This window comes from Hermetia illucens, chromosome 1 (genome assembly GCF_905115235.1).
Source record: "Hermetia illucens chromosome 1, iHerIll2.2.curated.20191125, whole genome shotgun sequence".
Taxonomy (NCBI): domain Eukaryota; kingdom Metazoa; phylum Arthropoda; class Insecta; order Diptera; family Stratiomyidae; genus Hermetia; species Hermetia illucens.
In genome coordinates this window covers 90,847,713-90,869,312 of record NC_051849.1, presented here as the reverse complement: position 1 = coordinate 90,869,312, position 21,600 = coordinate 90,847,713, and the positions used below count along the sequence as shown (strand labels likewise).

Sequence of the window (21,600 nt, the reverse complement as noted above, 5' to 3'; positions counted from 1 at the left end):
TACAGTGTTGAACCTTTATTAAGACAAATATACATCCATATATACATTGATTCGATTCTTATATCTAAACTCCAAAAATGAAATTCAAACCAAAACTTGTGATGTGTTATGCCCCCATTTTAAATATGTCGATTTTCTTCCAGTTTATAGAATGTATTAGCTTTATCTTCGATTTGTTCATGCTTGATTTTCAAAAATAGAGAAATCATGCACAGAATAATGTAGACTGCTAAACAAAAGCCTGCACAAAGATAAATCGTAAGGAAGTCTTCCATATAATTTGATTATAATTTAACTTACCTAACATATAAGAGATTCCAAACACAAGTTGAAATTTATAATCGGATGCTGACGCTAATATGCGGATTACTAAAACTGTATTCGCAATCAAACCGATGATTGATAAAATAATATACGGGAGCAAAAGCCATCTATTTCTCTTCTTTGTCCCGACTATCAACGAGGTAAAGCAAAAGGCTCCAACAACGGCGAATCCAACTTGAATTATTACTGCAGAAGCTGTAAGAAACCATATTAAGTCAGTATTTATATATCTGTAAACGCAGCGTGGATCTGCAAAAATGAAATCAATCTTTGAAATATTAATTCACTCAGATAGTAAAGTTAGAGTTAGTAAACAACGGAAAAGGATTTTTGAAAATGGTGTTATAATATTTAGTTTAAATATTCGGGTAACTCGATCTCAGGCGAGTGGAAAAGGATGCAGGAAATTTCATTCCAGCCTGAGTTGACGAGAAAAATCTAGCCGTTATCCCAGGGATTATCTGCACAAGCAGATCAACTAAAATAAATAAAATTTCAATCTTTAAATTCAGCAGCTAAATCATTGGTAATGAAACGGTACCTCCACCTCAAATTGCACAATTTTTAAAGTCTAGACATTGCAAAACTCAGCATTTCTCCAATATATCCCTTCCACTGTGTCGATTTCCATCCCGGCATTCATTTATACGAAAAAGTTAATTTTTAAAGTAATCAACTTAATTTTTGTTTTTATAATTTGGTTTGTTTACTGAACCTTGTAATTTTTCCGAAAACTCTAAAACCCATTTTCATTTAAATATTTCTAAATTTACCATATCAATTTTCAAATATTGCAAATGATCGTCGAGTTTTTTGCCGACACAAAGCTTACTCAGGCTGCATATGATTGCATGCAAACGTGATGTTATTGTTAATGGCTGGGGCTGTGTTGTTGCTGCTTGTTTAGCTGGTGAAAATTTAAAGTCATTTTTGCTTTTGCTGTCGCCGACATTGAATGCGAGGTTGAAAGTTGGGGTTAGCGAAAGCGAAAATTAGTGGGCCTAGGCCCGTCAACAGCTGGACGACTCGACTCTCTCGATTTTAAGACGGAAAGAAATTAGCAGTGACAGTTTGTCGTAATGAAAGCAGTGAGGATTTCAACGTTGAGTGCTTCATGAATAAAATGGAGCGCCTTTGTCCGCTATTCAAGCGTTTTTTGTTAACATCATTTATTCGAGTGTCTTGAACAAGATTTTTAAATCTCGGAGCTTTTTTCCCCCTGATTTTTACCATACAAATGTGAAAATCAGCCAGAAATCAATGCAGCAAATCATGTAAAGTAAGAAGCAAGCTTCTGTCATCCACCGCTGACCAACCAACTTCAAAAGTGAAAAGGAGAAGGAGCTGAATCCACTATCCTTGTCGTCTGTAAAGATCTCTAATTAGCATTATCTTCCGTGAAATTATTTTCACGCAATTTCTTGATTCTCTTGCTAAGGGGTACAACCATCTGATCGGTTAAAATACAATAATGTCCCTGAAAGTCCCGCAAAACCCCGGTACGTTTGTTCTCCCGTTTTCCGCTGGCGTGTTTCCGTGAATCAGCTCTGATTGGGCGTCATTCAATCAAGTGCTCTGTTAGGATCTTGTGAAAACATGTGTGAATCGAAAAGCTGATGAGCGACAGTAGCAGCGCACAATTTGCAAAATAAACAAAAACAAACCTTAAATAGAACCGGCTTATTTGCACTGACTATTTGATAGAAAAACGCAAATTGTTCCTTTAAGTCTATGAGCGATTTATTGTTTCAAATGTACATTTCGATAGCCACTTGCTACCTTCGGAGATCTCGTGGACTTTATAATAGTCTTACACCAAATGTACGTGGATCCGGAAGCGCACTGGGAGTTCATATTGGGCTCATTAATCCAATTAAAACCTGATCACAAGGACGAAATACTCACAACTCCTTTAGGACTAACTTTGCTTATGCTGCCTACCTCAGAAGCAGGCATGTTGATGCTCATAATCACAGGCCCAATTTGAGTTATAAAACAAGTCGGGAAATCGGTAGCTAGACGCTTCAGGTGTGAGCGATTTTGAGTATTTCTTACATAAAAATATTTGAGTGGAAATTTGTTCTATTTGTAGCTAACACGTAATGTACATACATATATTATATCTGAATACTCACTTTGGCATGATACTAACATTCAAAGTCTTACAATTTACAATGAAGCGACAATCTAAACCTGGCCTAACATAAATAATTCTATTAATGACAATGCGTTTTCCACCATCATGCCTTATAGTATATATATTATCTGGGTAGTATAGGTACCCACGATGGAGCATAAAACCTGGGAAATGCCTGCTGAACCAACACCAACAGCTTTACTACTAAACCCTATCTCAACCTCCAAGTGGTGACCATTGGGAGCTCTTTCTTAACGAAAAGCTGCAGACGGAGAAGGATGAGGGCAAGTCGCCCGCGCCTAAAACCATGACAATTGTACCAACTGGTCCTCCAAGTTGGGGGTTGGGTAGGGTTAACGACCCTATATGAAAACCGACGTTTCTTAGCGACAGAAGGAGCCTCGGACAGGTTCGACTTTAAAACGACGAACTCGCCAACTTAAACGAAATAATGATTTTCTCATGGAGCGTCCGCTCCCTATACAGAGATGGAGCTGCCAAGCAGCTAGCCGATATCCTAACCTAATATATGGCTGATGTAACAGCGTTGCAGGAGACGCATTGGACAGGGACCGGTTCCTTAGAGGAGAGCCACTACGCTATATATTATAGTAGCCATCCCGTAAATCATGTGCTCGGAGTAGGTTTCTTAGTCAGCAAAAACAAAATGAAATCTGCTGTTATTGGCTTTAAAAACATAAGCGGCAGGCTATGCACTCTGCGTTTGCGAGGCAAATTTAGGAATATAAGCGCCGTTAACGTTCACGCCGCTACAGAGGAGACTGCAGAATCGGAGAAGGATATCTTCTATATAGCAGTAGAACGAACCCTCGTATTCAAGCGATACGTTGGCTCACATGGCTTACATTAGGATACAAATGATAACGGACTGTGGATTATTCAATTCGCAGTGTCACACGAAATGGTTGTTGGAAGTCTCTGCTTTGCGCGGGGCACAGTCCACACATATACGTGGGCCTCTCCAGACGGGACCACTTTCAACCAAATTGACCACGTGTTGATCGAACGCTGTCACCTCTTAGCTTTGATGAATGTTAGGCCAATAAAGACTCGGATCAATATCTCGTTGGCTCCCGGCTCGAATAACTTCACCACCTACATTCTCCTATGACAATCAAGCAAGACTTAACACTGAAGTCATTCACAGCACAGCCCTCCGTAAAACCTATAAGGGGGAGATGGATGCCTCAATAACCGCAGTCAACAGAGATCCTGGAGATGAAGCATCAACAAATGATCTTCACAATCACCTGAATACTTATCACGAATTCCGGCGAGCAGAGAAGCGATTCACAGACGGAAAAAGGTAGCCTGGGAGAACCAACAGGTCTGTGAACTCGAAAAGTGGAGGGAGCAACCGCACCAGGCGGGATGTTTTCCCAATAAGTCAGCAGGATGAAGCCTTATACAACTGGAGCGATAGGTTGAGTATTTTGATGAACAGCTGAACAACCAGAACATCGGCGAGTTGGAGGTGCAAACACTGCACCACCAAGTATAAAAGAAACAGTCCGTGCAAGTCATCGACTTAAAATTAATAAGTTGTGAGGAGCTGTTGGAATTACAGCCGTTACACGTTGCTGAGTACCATCTATTAGATATTCTCCTCTATCTTGTTAGGCCGGATAACCCCATTCGCCCAGAACATCATCGGCCGCTACCAAAGAGGCTTCATTCCAGGCAAATCAGCAACAGATCAGATTTTCTCCCTGCGAGAAGCGATGGATGCGTATCGAACTACTCTGGGATCACCTATTGTCACCGACCACAGTGTTAATCATAATAGACCCGATCTAGTTCTGCTTCTCAAGAAAGAACGAGTGTGTTTCATAATCGGTGTAGCGCACCGTTGCACCGGAATTCTGTTGAAACGGCGAGTCCAGAACCACGGCTCTTGACGGACGATATGAGGAAGACTTAGAGACTGCAAAAAATTGAAGTAATCCCAGTCGTAATTTCAGCGATGGGCTCAATCCCGAAAAATTTACATTACGCGGTAATCCTTGTAACCTGTGCTGTAGTCCGGATAGCCTTGTCTGATATTAAGTTAGCCTGGCCTATTGAGCCTACCTATGTACATTTCTGTAGTTAAAAGCCACTACGTCACTGCTTGACCTTCAGCCCATCTCTAGGATGAAGAAAGATCGTTGGCTTTTTTGACTATACATATATATAATGTTTCAGGTTCTGTTGTGGTTGCGGCCGGATTAAAAACAAATTAAGTGTTACACATGAGCTAAGATGACTTAGTGATGGATTCCATTCCATGACATGGCGTCCGTGTCCTACCCACTGCCACGTTCACACACACCTGGTCGGCCAAGTTCCGCATTGTCATATTGTCTCAGGCCAGAGTACCTCGACAGACATAAATTCAAAGAATATGCTTTTTTTCCTAAACATGGCTAAGGGGGAGGCACGCAAGCATGCGTTGATGGTTGAGATGCACTTCAGTGCTAGCGGATCTATATTGTCAACCGTCAAAACTGTTTTTATCATCTTTTGGAACCGCTATGCTCCTGTAGTAACAGAAGTTAATCCAGTATGATTCGCTACCAGCTGGAAATTGCAAAGGGTACATTTCTCAAGTACAAGTACATAACATGCCACGTACTCAGCCCTCATAGCTAATTTTACAACAGTCTTCGTCAAAACGCCGCGTTGGAGTGCATTTTATCGAGAAACTACCATCCTTACTATAAGATTACTCCGCAAAAAAAAAATTGGAGAATGGTGCCCGACCGCACGCCTGAAGTAGGGTCTTGATAGATGGTGCGACGACAAGTAACTGACTTTTCGAAAGGCAAACAATATCTGTTTGTTGAGGATGAGATAAGTCATCACCTGGATGAAAAATTATCCATCACTACCCTGTGAATGGTCTTGACGTGCTTTAGCTAGAGGTTATGTATCTTAGTAACTATTGCCGCCTTCAAATTGCATGCCATTTCAAAGCTACTTCACCATTGTCGGTTATATGAAAACTGTGGTGATGATTTTTCAAGATATGATCGAGTGGCGCGATTAACTTCATTTCTTAACTTTCCAGCTCTCTTATTAACGACGAAACGTCCGGAACGGTAAAGTCCTCCTGCGCGTAGTTCTCTGTTATTCGCACCAAGGTATCGATTGTGGAAATGAACAATCATGACAACCGCAAAATAAACTCTGGACTCAGTAATCTCATAAGTTAATGACATCCAAAATTCTACCATCGCATTGGCAAAAATGATTTTCTTAGTTGTCGTTTTAGGATTTTTAGCCTGAGATCCGGGACAACAACATATAATGCATTCAAAGCCTCATTATCAATTGGAGATTTATCCTGGTTACTGGGTTCATGAAGTACGTTACAGGCCCGTGATGTCAGCTCCATATTGAGCTCAACTGGAGCTATATTATGTTCTACTATTATCCGATATTGGCTCCCCCTCGGACACCACCTTGTTGTGGTGGGGGAGCCTGTAGTAGTTTACTACTACACTAAGGGTGTCCAAAAATATGGAAACGATGGATTTAAACTCTCCAAGTGGTGAGAAGTCACAGACTTCGAATCCACCCGCGACCATGAGCAATCATGTCGCGGCCGAGGCGCGGATTTTAGAGGCCTCACCATATTCATATTCGCCTACAGATCAATTTGTAGAAGGCATGCTTTCCGACTCAGTAGAAAGTTTGCACTTGGTGCCTACGGCGAAGTTAGCCAGAAAGGAAAGTACGGAAACTTTCAAATTGGGAGAAACTGGAAATCCGACTACGGCTGAATTCTACCTGTCAGAACCTTCTCCTTCATCCTTACCAGGAAGAGCGGAAGAACGGGAAGCTGGTGACGTGGACGCTACTGGTTTAACGCCGGTGTGTGGAAATGGATCCAAGCGGTCCGGACACCGTGGACCTGGAAAGGCCCTAAGCCGACGGCAGAAGAGAGCACTGCGAAGGACGATGAAGCACCTTGGGAATGAGGACATGGACGTGGCTGTACCACTAGGCGCGGTAACGCCCAGAGAAATCAGACACAAGGAAGCGGAATCTCCGGCAGAAGGTGGGGATAAACTGGAAACCCCGGTAAGATCCACACTGGACGCACCAGACTCCTCTGTCAGCGACAATAGACTAAGTTTATGTCGAAAAACATAAAGATTGGTCAAATCAACCTGCAGCATGCCAAAGCTCCCTCCTACCTGTTGGCAGCGAGAATGACAAAGCTGCAGGATTTCCCCTATATCTTTCTGGTGCAAGAACCGTGGGTTCGATTTAACAGAATCTGTGGCATTGGATCAGTAAAGGGGGCTAGGATCTTCTACGACGAAAGATCCATAAGACCGAGAGCTTGCGTCCTGATGTCAAGACGGTTAGAGGCAACTATGCTGAGACAACATTGTTCCCAGGACTTAGCTACGGTCATCATACAATACCAAATAAGTGGCGAGAGTATCCTCCACCGACGCAAGAACTTAGGGATCTGGTGGCGTATGCAGAATCAAGTAGTCTCGAACTCTTAATAGGTTGCGATGCGAATGCTCAACATATTTGTTGGGACAGTAGCAAATGCAATCCAAGAGGAGAGAAGCTATTTGATTTCATCACTTCAGTTGGTCTTATGACTGCAAACGTAGGGTGCGAAGTAATTGACCTAACAATCTGTACCCCAAAATTGTTAGAGTTGATTACACACTGGCGAGTGCTAGACGAGGTCTCACTGTCAGATCACCGATATCTAGAATTCAATCTGACTATTGCGGACGAACAGTCTGCAGTACAAAGACGGAACCCTAGGCAAACGGATTGGGCAAAGTTCAATGAACTTCTTGGCAATACAGTACAGTTCTCTAGGCGACTAAGGACTCCTTTGGTGCTGGAAGATGAATTGAAAACTCTGAACGGCACACTTTTAGAGTGCTATGAAGAGGCTTGTCCTATTTCCCGAAGCCAAAGCGGTAAAACGGTTCCTTGGTGGAACCGAGAACTGCAAAAACTCAGGAAATCAACCAGGCGACTTCTAAATCGTGCTTGCAAAAGTAACAAGGACGAAGACTGGTTAAATTTCAGGAACTCACAACGTGAATATAAGAGGCTCGTGAGGTGCTCGAAACGAGATTCCTTTAGAGCGCACTGTGAGGAACTGGAAGGCGAAAGGGAGACTTCAAGGCTGTGCAGAGTCCTCAAAAGGGATGAGTCGGCCAAGTTGGATTCTCTTAGAAAACCCGCCGGTACTTTCACGAGCTCCAGGCTCACGAGACCCTCCTGGAAGTGCACCACCCGGGAGAACGGGTGAGAGAAGTGGCAGGGGGAGAGTTGACGGTTCTTGCAACCCCTTCAACACGCAAGCGTTGCAAGGGGAACTGGAACACTGCGAAAGCGGTTGTTACCCATGAAAAGGTGGAAGCTGCCATACTGTCCTTTGAACATTTCAAAGCACCTGGCATGGATGGCATCTATCCGGCAATGCTAAAGGAGGGTATGGAGCATTTCGAGCGACCTCTAACAAATATTTTTCGAGGATGTCGTGCTCTGGGCTACGTGCCTTCTTCTTGGCAACAGGTTAAGGTAGTTTTCATACCGAAACCTGGGAAAGATGACTATTCTAATCCAAAGAACTTCAGACAGATCAGCTTGACTTCATTCTTGCTGAGAGGTTTGGAGAGACTGGTGGAGCGTCATATTCGTGGAAACGCACTTAGGTCACACCCACTTAGTGAAAACCAACATGCTTACCAACGTGGAAAGTCCTGTGAGTCTGCTCTTCATTCTTTGGTCACAAAGATAGAGGATGCAACTTTGAATGGTGAGTACGCGATGGGGGTGTTCGTGTACATTGAAGGGGCTTTTGACTGTGCGCCTTTTCAAAAACTTTGTGATGCCGCCAGAGCGCATGGTGTTGATGATGCTTTAATTAAGTGGATCCATGCTATGCTAACGCAAAGGTTGTTGTGCGCTGAGGTAGGGGTCGATCGCTACCTGACTACAGAAGCGACGAAGGGCTGCCCCCAAGGAGGTGTGCTTTCGCCGCTTCTGTGGAGTATGCTAATCGACTCACTGCTTTGCGAACTGCAAAATTTGCCAATACACGCTCAAGCTTATGCTGATGACGTGGCTGTACTTGCTGTTGATCGGGATCTTGGAACGGCGTGTAGGAACATACAGCGTGCCGTTGATTTGATAGACAGCTGGTGCCTTAGACATGGTTTGTCAGTTAATCCAAATAAAACCACAATGGTTTTATTCACAAAAAGGAGAAAACTGGATAGACTTTTTCTCCCTGAGATGAGGGGTATTACCCTTCAACTCTCCGAAGAAGTGAAATATCTGGGGGTCACTCTAGATAAAAAACTTCTTTGGAACAAACATGTAGAGGTAAAGATGAAACGAGCTCTCACAGCTTATGGGCTGTGCAGACGGACCTTTGCCTCGACATGGGGACTCAGGCCTCATGTGGTAATGTGGATATACGTTGCCATCATTAGGCCGATGTTCGTATATGCATCCGTAGTGTGGTGGGTTAAGGTGAGACAAAAAGGTTTTCACCGTAAACTAGCTGCATTGCAAAGAACTGTTTGTCTGGGTATCATTGGTGCCATGAGCACGACATCCGGCGCAGCTCTGAATGCACTACTCAATTTGCAGCCCCTGGATATATTTATTCAAAACACTGCAATGAGAGCAGCTCATAGGCTAATTCGATTAGATCTATGGGAAAACAACGGATGTGGGGGGCACAGAGCATTGGAAGAGTTACTGGGAGGACTAAATCCAATTCTTACAATGCCTTCCGATTCTCGTGTCCCCATACATCTGTTTGGTAGAAGATATGTTGTTACCCTGAAGCGTTGAGAGGACTGGGAAGACCCAGAGGAATGCGTGGCGGGATATACGGAAGTCTTCTATACCGATGGCTCAAAAACAGAAGAGGGTTCTGGAGCCGGAGTCTACCTCTCGAATAAAAACGAGAAGTGGGTTTTTCCTTTGGGACAATATGCAACGCTTTTTCAAGCCGAAGTTTATGTGATCTTAAGGGTGGCAAACTGGGTGATTGACGAGCGGTTGAAGGGCAGGGGCATCGCAATCTGCAGTGACAGTCAAGCTGCACTGAGGGTATTGAGCAGTCCTTTGATCACCTCGAAAATCGTTTAGGAATTCAGAAACCGTTTGAACTCTATGTCTAGATTCAATACGGTGGAACTACTCTGGGTACCTGGTCACTGTGGCATAGAGGGAAATGAAATCTCGGACGCTTTAGCGAAAGAGGGGTCAATCTCCCCTATGCCGGGACCGGAGCCAGCAATTGGGGTACCAGTAGCATTGGCTAAATCTGTTTTCAAAAACTGGGAACAAGTTTCCCATAACGACAGGTGGCAGACCTTAAATGCTGCTCGACACACCAAACTTTTCCTGCCAGAACCCAACATACGTACCGCAAAGTTTATCCTGTCGAAAAGCAGGAGGACTTGCAGGTGTATTGTGGGCATTCTGACAAGCCATAATTCACTAGCTGGGCATATGTTCAGAATAGGAATTACCGAAGATGATACGTGTCCCTCCCCTCCCGTAATGAGGAAGCGGAATCCACGGAGCATTTCCTATCTGAATGCCCCGCCTATGGACGCATTAGGCATCAGATCTTTGGTGCCGATTTCCTCCAATTGCCACGGGTAGCATCACAACCACTAACGGAAATCCTGCGATACGTTAACGAATCCGGAATATTCCGTTAGACGGGGGAGGCGAGTACAATGGGCCAATACGGACTGAGTGCTAAGAAGCTGTAGCTTCTCCCCCACCATACACACACACACACACACACATCCGATATTGACTAATGACGCTAAACATGGCCGGGCTCCAGGAAATGGACGATGAACCTGTTATTGAGTTGATGTCTGCACTATGAGAAATTTCACTTTATACCTGCAGCATGGTAATATTGTTACTTATTGATTTATGTATTCCAATATTTAAAAATATTTAAGCGGACATTTGCCTCATTAGTAGCACTAGCATATAACATATATGTATACAGACATGTCGGGCACAATAGTTCCTTAAGGACGCGGTGCGGCTTCCCCTTAACAGAATAATATATGAAGTTAGAATATTCACTTTCGCGTGCTACTTTGTCCTATTATAATTTTGTTATTAATAGCGCGATTTCCACCAAACTATGCTATGTTACTGATTGTTGTGCATTAAATGTCAGAACTGAATTGAAAAGTACTAACCGAGACCACTTAATACCCCACATAAATATATTCGATCAAAAAATTGAAATCCCCCTTGTGCATGAATGGAGAACCCCCTATAAACGATGTAGAACGATGTAGCTCACTGCATTCGTGGACGTCCAAAACTCCTACCTTCCCATCAAATTTGTTGTTATTGGGAAAAGAGTTTCTGAGAAAAGACATTAGCCGGTTTTCTTAGGGTTTTGTTTTATAGAAAACTTTAAAAATTGTTGTGTGTTGGAGAAAAAGTAGTGGTAAACAATCATCGTCAATCCACTAATATAATAACGGCAGGCGTGACATCTTCAGTACAGACTGAAATCTTTTTGATTTTCCAAAAGTCGATCAACCAATTTGTATAAATATCCCCCGCCATCCATGAACACCTGCCAAATAATTGACGGGTAGATAATTTATTCACTGAAAACAATGGGATTTGCTCCTTCTTCTTATTATTGAAGAATTCAACTTATTTGACATGTTGGCTCCGATCGGTAAATTTAATCTTTCTTTGCTATGCTTTCCGTCAAAACATTTATCTCCTTTCAGCCCTAAAGTCCTATTTGGCAAGCGCTGGTAAATAAGTCAAAATACCGGGAGCTAGATGCTCTAGAGGTTTTCTGTTCATCTTATGTGAAAAACTACCGATTGATACGAAATTTGGCAAGAATGTGGGAACTGTGAACATATGTACATGCAGTGGGTTACATCCTTTTACGCTGAATTTAAGGGGGTGTCCACATATGTATGTACACGAAAAGGGGGGAATGTGATATCGTTTCCACCAAATATGGTCGCATGGGGTGTTAAATGGAAGGTCTCAATTAGTACTACCCGCAACCAGTCTTAGTCTTGATATTTGTTGAAAACTAGTCGGAGAACAAGAACTATAAAATGCTAATTTCTTCAACGGACACATTCTCAGAAACTGCTCAACCGAAAATTCTACCTATATCTGCCCAAACTAAGTTAATAATAGTATATTATGTTTTTGAAAAGTTGAGGTTTCAAGGAACGTCACAACATCATTTTTAAAACAAATAAAGGTGGTCAAAGGGTAGTGTAGGTCCCAGGGCGAAACGTGGATTGGTACCCACGATGGAGCATACAACCTGGGAAATGCCTGCTGAACCAACACCAATAGCTCTACTACCAAACCCTATCTCCACCTCCACGTGGTGACCGCAGGGAACTCTTTCTTAACGAAAAGCTGCAGACGGAGAAGGATGAAGGCGAGTCTCCCGCGCCTAAAAGCGGGACAAATTGTACCAACTGGTCCTCCAGGTTGGGGGTTGGGTAGGGCTAACAACCCTACACGGAAAACAACTTGTTACGAAGCCACAACAGGAGCCTCGGACAGGACGGACCCGGCAACGACAATGGATGAACGATTTGCACATTTACTCATGGAACGTGCGATCCCTGTACAGAGATGAAGCTGAAGAGCAGCTAGCTGTCCCAATATAGGGCTGATATAACAGCGTTACAAGAGATGCGATGGACAGGGACCGGTTTCCTGGAGAAGAGCCACTACACCATATATTATAGCGGTCATCCAGTAAACCATGTGCTCGCAGTAGGTTTCTTAGTCAGCCAAAAAATGAAACCTGCTGTTATCGGCTTTGAAAACGTAAGCGAACGGCTATGCACTCTGCGCTTGCGAGGCAAGCAGAGTCGAAGAAGGATACCTTCTAGGAGGCAGTAGGACGAACCCTCGAAGCCTGTCCCAGATATGATATCAAAATCATACTTGGGGATTTTAACAGCCAAGTAGGGAAGGAGCCCGTATTCAGGCGATACGTTGGCTCCCATAGCTTACACGAAAAAACAAATGATAACGGACTGCGGATTATTCAATTAGCAGGGTCACACGAAATGGTTGTTGGAAGTACCTGGTTTGCGCGGAAAGCGGTTCACAAACATACGTGGGTCTCCCCAGACGGGGCTTTCGACCAAATTGACCACGTGCTGATCGAACGCCGCCACCTCTCAGCCTTGATGAATGTCAGAACATATAGGGGGTCCAATATAGACTCGGATTACTATCTCGTTGGCATGGTGCTCCGAGCTCGAATAACAATACCACCTAGAATCCCCTTTGACAATCAGGTGAGAGTGAACGCTGGAGCCATCCACAACACAACCCTCCGCGACACCTATAAGAATGGGAAATGGATGCCGCAATAACCGCAGTCAACAGAGGACCTGGAGATGAAACATCAACAAATGATCTTCACAATCACCTGAAGAACGATCATGGATACGGCCACAAGCATACTTGGCCCCAGCCGCAAAAGGAGTCGGAATGGCTGGTTTGACGATGAATGTAAGCTAGCAACGGAACGGAAGAATGCCGCATACCAAGTAATGTTCCATTCTCAAAGAACGCGGGCACGCGCAGAGACTTATCACGAACTACGTCGAGCAGAGAAGCGACTTCACAGACGGAAAAAGAAAGCTTGGGAGAACCAACAAGTCTGTGAACTAGAAAAGTACAGGGAGCAACCGCACCAGGCGCGGAAGTTTCACCAGCAAGTCAGCAGGATGAAGCCCTATACACCACTATGCTCATCCTGCCGAGACAAAGAGGGAAATCTGATTTCTGACAGAATGGGCATATTGGAGCGATGGGTTGAGTACTTTGATGAGCTACTGAACAACCAGAACATCGGCGAGTTGGAGGTCCCGCCAACTGTAGACCACGGACAAATACTGCCACCACCATGTATAGGAGAAACAGTCCGTTCAATTCATCGACTTAAAAATCATAAGTCGCCAGGAGCCCATGGAATTACAGCCGAATTGGTTAAATATGCAGACGACCAGTTACACCAAGTGGTTCATCAACTTGTGCTCAAGGTATGGGACAGCGAATCAATGCCTGACGATTGACAACGAGGCATTATCTGTCTCATACATAAAAAGGGAGATATCACATAGTGCAGCAATTATAGAGGTATCACGTTGCTGAGTACCATCTATAAGATATTCTCCTCTATCTTGCTAGGCCGGATAGCCCCATATGCCCAGAACATCATTGGCCCATACCAAAGAGGCTTCATTCCAGGAAAATCAGCAACAGATCAGATTTTCTCTCTGCAGCAAGCGATGGAAAAACTGTTTGAATATGGACAACAGTTGCACCATCTGTTCATCGACTTTAAAGCCGCCTATGATAGCATAGCCTGGGTAAAACTGTACACGGCCATGAGAGAATTCGTTATCCCGACGAAATTAATAAGACTGACTAGGCTGACCCTGACCAATGTGCGAGGCCAGATAAAAACAGCAGGATCACTCTCAAGACCATTCGACTTCAACAACGGTCTACGACAAGGGGATGCCCTATCATGCGTCCTGTTTAACCTGGCCCTCGAGGAAGTGATCCGTGATGTTGAGGTAAATGCAAGAGGTCCGATTCTCTTTAAATCCACCCAACTACTGGCCTATGCTGATGATATCGACATCATGGGAAGAACCACCCGAGACGTACAAACTGCCTTCATCCAAATCGACCAGACGGCGATCGGCGCGAGATCTTGGGCTGCACATCAATGAAGGTAAGACCAAATATATGGTGGGAACGTCAGCACCGAAGACGAATCAACCAACAACATCAAACCGCACTGGTCAAACACGAAGAAGAATAAGGATAGGAGAATACAACTTTGAGACCGTTGACAATTTCTCCTATCTAGGGTCGAAAATCACAACCGATAACAGCTATGATGATGAAATCCGCGTACGGTTGTTGTCAGCCAACAGAGCCTATTTCAGCTTACAAAGACTGTTCCGCTCGAAACGTCTCACCATAGGGTCAAAACTCTTACTGTACAAGACAATGATCTTGCCAGTCCTCATGTATTCCTCGGAAACTTGGGTTCTTAGCAAGAAAAATTGCGAACTCTTCGCCGCGTTCGAGAGAAGAATCCTCCGAAGAATTTTTGGCCCCCTACATGAGGATGGACGATTCTGTAGCCTACACAATGACGAAATCTATGAGCGATACCATGACCGTCCGGTTGTGGATAAAATCCCGCTCAATAGGTTACGGTGGGCGGGTGACTTAATCCGTATGGATGAGGGTGATCCAGTCCGGAAAGTCTATAAGGGCAATATCTATGGTGGAAAAAGAAGACGAGGCAGACTCTGCCTGAGACGGAACGATGGCGTAGGTCAAGACGCCAGACAGCTTTTAGGGATATCGAATTGATGGACCTCGGCGCAAAACCGGGATGTCTGGAATTCCTTGTTGCACGCCTAGACCGGATACCGGTTGTTGCGCCGTTGATGATGATGAAAGGTGAAACCGAAGGGATACCTTCAGATTTAGTTAAGAAACTTTCAAAAATGTGTGATGGATATGAGTTACATTTACAATTTTGATGAGACTGGTTTATTTGATAAAGCAACACCTGAGAAGACATTGTATTTGAAGAATGAAAAATGCTTTGGTGGGAAATTGGCGAAAGAGAGATTGACGGTAGCTGTGCCCTGCAATCCGCTAGATGATAAAGAACCTTTGTTAAATATCGATAGGATGTTTCAAATTGATCAACAGTCAATGTTCACTGTGGCGAAGTAACAGAACAGCCGGGATGATTTCGAAATTCTTTGATGACCTGACGACATCGCATCTGAGCTCTGGCAAGGGAAGAGCTGGGACCCAACACGGTGGCCCAGTGAATTCTTTAATCGGGTTATTTAGGAAGGGAGAACACCATCTGACTGGCAAGAAAGTACCACTGTTCCAATATGGAAAAAGAAAGGTAGTCCAGCAGAATGTTCAAATTACCCTCCGATCCGGTTACTTCGCCATACCATGAAGATTTTTGAATGCATTCTTGACAACCGTATTCGCGAAATCGTTGAAATAACCGTGAATCAAGCCAGATTTGTCAAAAACTCCGGAACTACTGACGCAATACACGCTGCGCGGTTGCTCATGGAGAAACACCGTGAGAAGCATCGCCATCTTTACATTGCCTTTCTGGATCTAGGGAAAGCGTTTGACCGTGTGCCACACGAACTCATCTGGTATGCTTTACGACAACACTTCGTGCCAGAAGAACTCGTGCGCTGGATTCAATTGCTCAACCACGATCCGAAAAGTAAAGTTCGAAGTATGGCGGGTGTATCAAAACCGCTTCGTGTCTCAGTTGGAGTTCATCAAGGAAGCGCCCTCTCACCACTCCTCTGTGTTCTTGTTATGGACACCGTCACACGGGATATCCAACGTCCAGCGCCCTACACACTGCTTTATGCAGATGATGTTTTCCTAGCATCTGATAGCAAAAATGATCTTGAGCAACTTGTACAAAAATGGAATGATCGCCTCATGCAACACGGTCTCAGATTGAATTTAAACAAAACTGAATTTTTGACGATCGATCCCCATGAAACAGGCACAATCACTGTCAGGGGCTGTGATCTGCCCAGAACTGAGCGATTTAAATACCTCGGGTCAACGCTATCGGCCAATGGAGAACTGCGTTATGAAATTGCTTCATGCATTAATGCAACCTGGATGAAGTGGCGTTCCGCAACTGGTGTTCTTTGTGATCGACGTATCAACGAACGTCTCAAATCTAAAATTTACCGGAATGTGGTCCGTCCTGTCGCTCTCTATGGTTCTGAGTGTTGGCCGACTATAAAAGGCAATGAACGACGTCTTGCGGTAATGGAGACGAAGATGCAACGTTGGACTAGTGGCGACACACGTTTAGATCACATTCGAAATGAGGATATCCGCGATCGTTATGGGGTTTCACCGATCGTGGAAAAGTTGCGAGCGAGGCGTCTTCGATGGTATGGTCACGCAATTCGTGCCAACGAGAATTCACTTGCCAAGATAGGTCTGAACATCGAAGTCGATGGTAAACGACCAAAAGGCAGACCTAAGCAACGGTGGCTTGATACGCTTGTTTTTAGTTGAAGACTGCATGGAACGAAGTAATAAACGGGAATACACTTAAAAACTGTTTCAAACAAAGTGAATTTCATTTCCCGTCAAGTTCATAATCGATGAAACGATTCGTTGATATGGATGATGACATCTTGACATTCGAACCATGGGCCTCAAACCGGAAAAATGAATTTCTCGACTCACTCGATGTTTTCAAAGAAGAAGATGAAATCCCCATATTTTCAAGATAATGGAGTTGATGATACAGACGATTCTCTTAATTTTTTTGCAATTAATAACGGTTTAGGTGACCGATTTGGAAAAAAGTAACCAAAGATTCACAAATGTCATTATTTCAAAAGAACAAGTGTCAAAAAAAATGATTTTTTTGGCTATGCATACTCTAAGTTTCATTTTGTATTCTTTATTTCTTTGTGTGCACTGTTGATTAAAAAGTACAAACATATTATGCTTATGTATAGTTTCAAAAAGCAAAAAAGACGGCAACGGTTTCGTACCAGGGCAGAGGCAACTCATCAGACGCTGCCCCACCTCTGCCCTGGGAGCAACGTGACCAAAGTGGCTCGCAAATATATATTATAAATATATAATTCGCAAAACACGACAAGGGTGCGAATTATATCCAGCGTAAATCCGCCCGTAGTTCGGACCAAAGCTTGGTCGGAGCTAGACACTTTTTTTAGGAATTTAGGAGTCCTAAGTCTGCATCCACTTGATGCCAGACCAGACCAAATGGAGAGTAACTTGCTTCCATTCTTTATGGTTTGGTCCGGCATCAAGTAGATGCGGACTTAAGAAATGCAATGAACAACATCAATTTGAGACTGTTCTGTGCTACTGATCTTTGTGTGTTTCTATATGGGAGTAGCACATGGAAAGTGAACACTACTGTTATCCAAAAGCTCCAAGCTTTCGTTAATACCTGTCTACGTCGTATCATCGGGGTACGCTGGCCTGCCACTATCTCAAAGGAACAACTTGGTCGGCACACAGGCTTGGCACTCATATGCATTGTGATCGGAAGATTGAAGTGGCAGTAGATACATCACACATTAAGGAGGGGAGGGCAATTGTATTGCGGGCTACACCATGTAGTGGAATCCATCTTGGGAGGGCGGACGAATGGGTTACCCCAAGGGCATGTAGTGTAGAACAGTAGAGGAAAAGTGCGAGCGTCTCGGGAAGTTGTGGAGGTGCTGGAGCGCATTTCAGATCACCGTGAGCGATGGAGTGTAAGTGTGGTTGACGCGCTATACCCCACCAAGGGTCGAACCATATATACTAGCCACTACTAACAAAAAGACGCAAGCAAGTTAAAATACCGTCAATATTCCGTCATATATTGCCAAATAAAACATATGCAGGGTGCGGCAGCATAACTTCCTTTTTTAAAATGCGCGCCACTCAGTTAGTTGATGTCATAGCGGAGCGCTAGTGGTCTCGTTCAAGAGGGGATACTGTAAAGTTTTGTCCCGACACGGTTCAGTCGCCATCATGTATTGGAATAGTGAGGAGCGTGCCTTTGCCGTTGAGATTTACTTTTCAAGCGGATGTTCGGTTGTTGCAACACAGCGTGCATTTCGGTATCACTTTAATTTAGCCCCGTTGGCTCCCGTCCCAGACCGCAAATCAATTGTTACATGGGTCACTACATTCAGACAAACTGCAAGTGTGACAAAAGGAAGAACTGGAGTCCCTCGGCCCGTTAGATCACCTGAGAACATTGAAGCAGTGAGAGCGTCAATGTTGCGCAAACACGCATCTGCTCTTGGACTATCCGATCGTTGTGTGAGAAGATTTCTTCGTGATGATCTTCATTTTCATCCGTATAAGATGGCGATAGTGCAGGAACTTTCAGAACGTGACTTCAATTCTCCAGAGCGCCTTATCTCAATTAGAGGCGATTTGGAATGGCCGGCACGCTCTCCCGATCTGTGCCCTTGTGATTTTTTTCTATGGGGTTTTTTGAAATCCCGTGTTTATGTGAACCGTCCAAGAACCCTACAAGATTTGAAGACCAAGATCCAAGAAGAAATTGCCAACATAACACCTGCTATGCTAACAAGAGTCATGACAAACGCCAGAAATCGGTTTACGCAATGTATGGAGAATGGGGGACGTCACCTAACAGATTTGATCTTCAAAACAATGTAAATAAAAACTTTAGACATGTACCTACATTATAAATATCTTCCGATGCATACAATAGTTTTTATTGAGTTTTGAAAAAAGGAAGTTATGCTGCCGCACCCTGTATATGTACATACATATTAAAGACAAATATTGTGCTTATCCAAAACAAACAAACATTACCTACTACCGTATACCGATGCTTACATACATATATGCACGCATTTAAATCGATTTAATTTTTTAATTTCTTCACGCATTTCCCCTTTACTCTGCGCGCGAAAGCATATATACGTACACACATACATATAACATATATATACTTGATAATGATACTCAAATAATCAAAAATAGCTTAAAAAGAAAAGGGAAAATTTTTCCATGAACATCGCCGTTCATATAAGTTCACTTTATACATATAATGATGACATCATATACGTTCTAGATTGTAATAAATTTACTAGAAATGCAAAATTTTCAACTTCTGGTACGTTGTTAATAATAGTTAATAATTGCGTTCAAACTTTATTATGCTGTATATTATTCTCTATATTGCTACCAAATTCTATACTTTTTAACTTTACTTGAGCAGATATTGAAATGGGATGTCCTTTGAGGCCTAGATTTGATGATGATTTTTATTTCAGATTTTTCGGTTGAATAGGTTCTGAGAACGAAGCCTTCTTTCACTTTTTAGAGCACACATTGTGAGCCCTTAATCCCCTTATCTTTCACCCAATATCAGAAATAAAATCAGATTCGAAAAGTACTAACCGACTACCCTACATGACTATATTCTGTGAAAAAAAAAATATACACGCCACTTTCGCATGCATTTAAAGAGACACACAGACCACATCTTCTCACCAAATTTCATTACAATTGGTTCAGCCGTTTCCGAATAAGTCGGGTGTGACAGACCGACAGACAACGCATCGAGAGCTGCCAAAATTCTGCTTCACTACCGATCCCGTTAATTCTATTTCGGGCCATAACTACATGTGTTTGCGCTTTCTTCTTCGGGTTCACGGTTGGGTCAAAAGAGCTGGAGAAGTTGGGATAGCATACTTAATACTATAATCTATAATCTATATTACTACAAATTTTTATAACTTTAGGATAAACCTAAGGGGGCTTTCTAGTCAATTTCCTCAAAATTTAGTAGTACATTATTATTAACTTAATTTGAGCAGAGGCAGAGACGGCTTCATAATTTTTCTCGGATTTTTGGGTTGGGTAATTTCTGAAAAGTCTGTTAAAGAAACCACCTTCGACCCCCGCACACCCCGCCTTTCCGAAAAATTCCAAAACTAAGACTGGCATTGAACTACCAATCAAGACCTTTCATTTGATAACCAACATGACTATATTTGGTGAAAAAAAATTTTACACCCCCGTTTCGTATGTATGAGGACCCCTCTCCCTTACTCTCAACGTAGAAAGATGGAACTAACTGCATGTCTGGACGTTCACAGTTGCCACCTTTTCACCAAATCGTGTCAATCAGCCGTGCGTGTGACAGACAGACGGGCAGACTGACATTGAACCGATTTTAATAAGGTTTTGTTTTACAAGCAAAACCCCAAAAAACGGTCATTTTTAACATAAAATTTTAATTTTATGCTTTATCTCCAGAATAAATCGAAAATCATCATTTCTGAGAAATCTAAATTTAAAAAAACTTTACTAATTGCCCCCTGAGTGTTTTCCCCAAACTTACAAAATACGCTTCGACTACTTAGAGCAATTCGACTTAGAGGTTCAATTTTGTATAGGAAATTGATGACAAAATAATTCGGCATAGAGCGATTTCGCAATAGAGAGATTTGACTGTATAAAGCTTCGGATACGCTCATTCTTAAGTACACTTATATAGATGCAAAACGCCAAGCAGCAACTAACAATTCGCTAAACGAGTATGCAATCAAAAGCACAAAACAACAAATAAATAGAATCATAAACGCCTTTTTCGATAAATTTCATTCGACGGTAGAGCTTGAAACTTTGTTGAACATATTTCGGGGCTCAATCATAAAAAGCAGAAATATTCTTTGTGATTTATAGTTGTGATGTAAAAGAACTGGTTCTTACTTCAAAATACGTCAACCAAGATACAATTTGGCAAATACCAATATCTTATTGTAAACAAATCGGGTTTGCGATCAACCAACAGAAATATACTCAAGCTCTTCTCAAATTTGCTTTTCTGATTTTCAAATCTTTATAATGTACGTATACGTATATGCATGTTTCCATTTTACTGAAAACTATCGTTGAAACGTACCAAAAACTAAGCAGCAGAGTTAATAAAAGTTAAACATTTCACAATTTCGTATAAAATTTTTAAATTATCTATTCACTGGCATTGCTAACAACCAAATTCTAGGAATATCCGTTCTTGTATACATATAGTATGTTACTAATTCGATAATCACATATTCAGGTGTTACAACACTATTAAACGGAGAAACGGGAGTTTTTCTGAAAACTATTATTGCCAAATCTTTTTTTGTACTTTATAGATTATGTTGCTGACTACAGACTTCAAAAATAATAAAACATAACTGCATCTGCCTTTTAATTTAAAGTGCAGTTTTCTATTTCACAAGCATTACAACAGACTGCGACTGAAAGCCTTACCATCAGTGTTTTGTATATTACTCAAATATCACTGAACCAGTCAACTGAAAACATAAACTTGTTAGTAAATAATATCGAGGCGTTATAAATCCTTTTCGAGCAGGATATCTGTGTATACTATATATTTCCTTTTAACTCCTTCGTAGAGTATAGGGTATCCATACAATCTTCGTCTGATTGCCGTTTTTCATTCCTATTTGTTC

At 42.7% G+C, this 21,600-nt stretch overlaps 1 protein-coding gene across 1 annotated transcript in view; it reads right to left on the bottom strand.

The window, feature by feature from the left end:
- Positions 1-21,600, bottom strand: part of LOC119658251 — a 33,604-nt gene continuing 12,004 nt past the window's right edge. Inside the window, exons 2-3 of the mRNA XM_038065538.1 lie at positions 301-519; positions 1-241 (exon numbers count right to left, since the gene is read on the bottom strand). Coding sequence (XP_037921466.1) covers positions 120-241; positions 301-519 — 341 coding nt within the window. The 3' untranslated portion in view covers positions 1-119. The remainder of the gene's footprint in view (positions 242-300; positions 520-21,600) is intronic.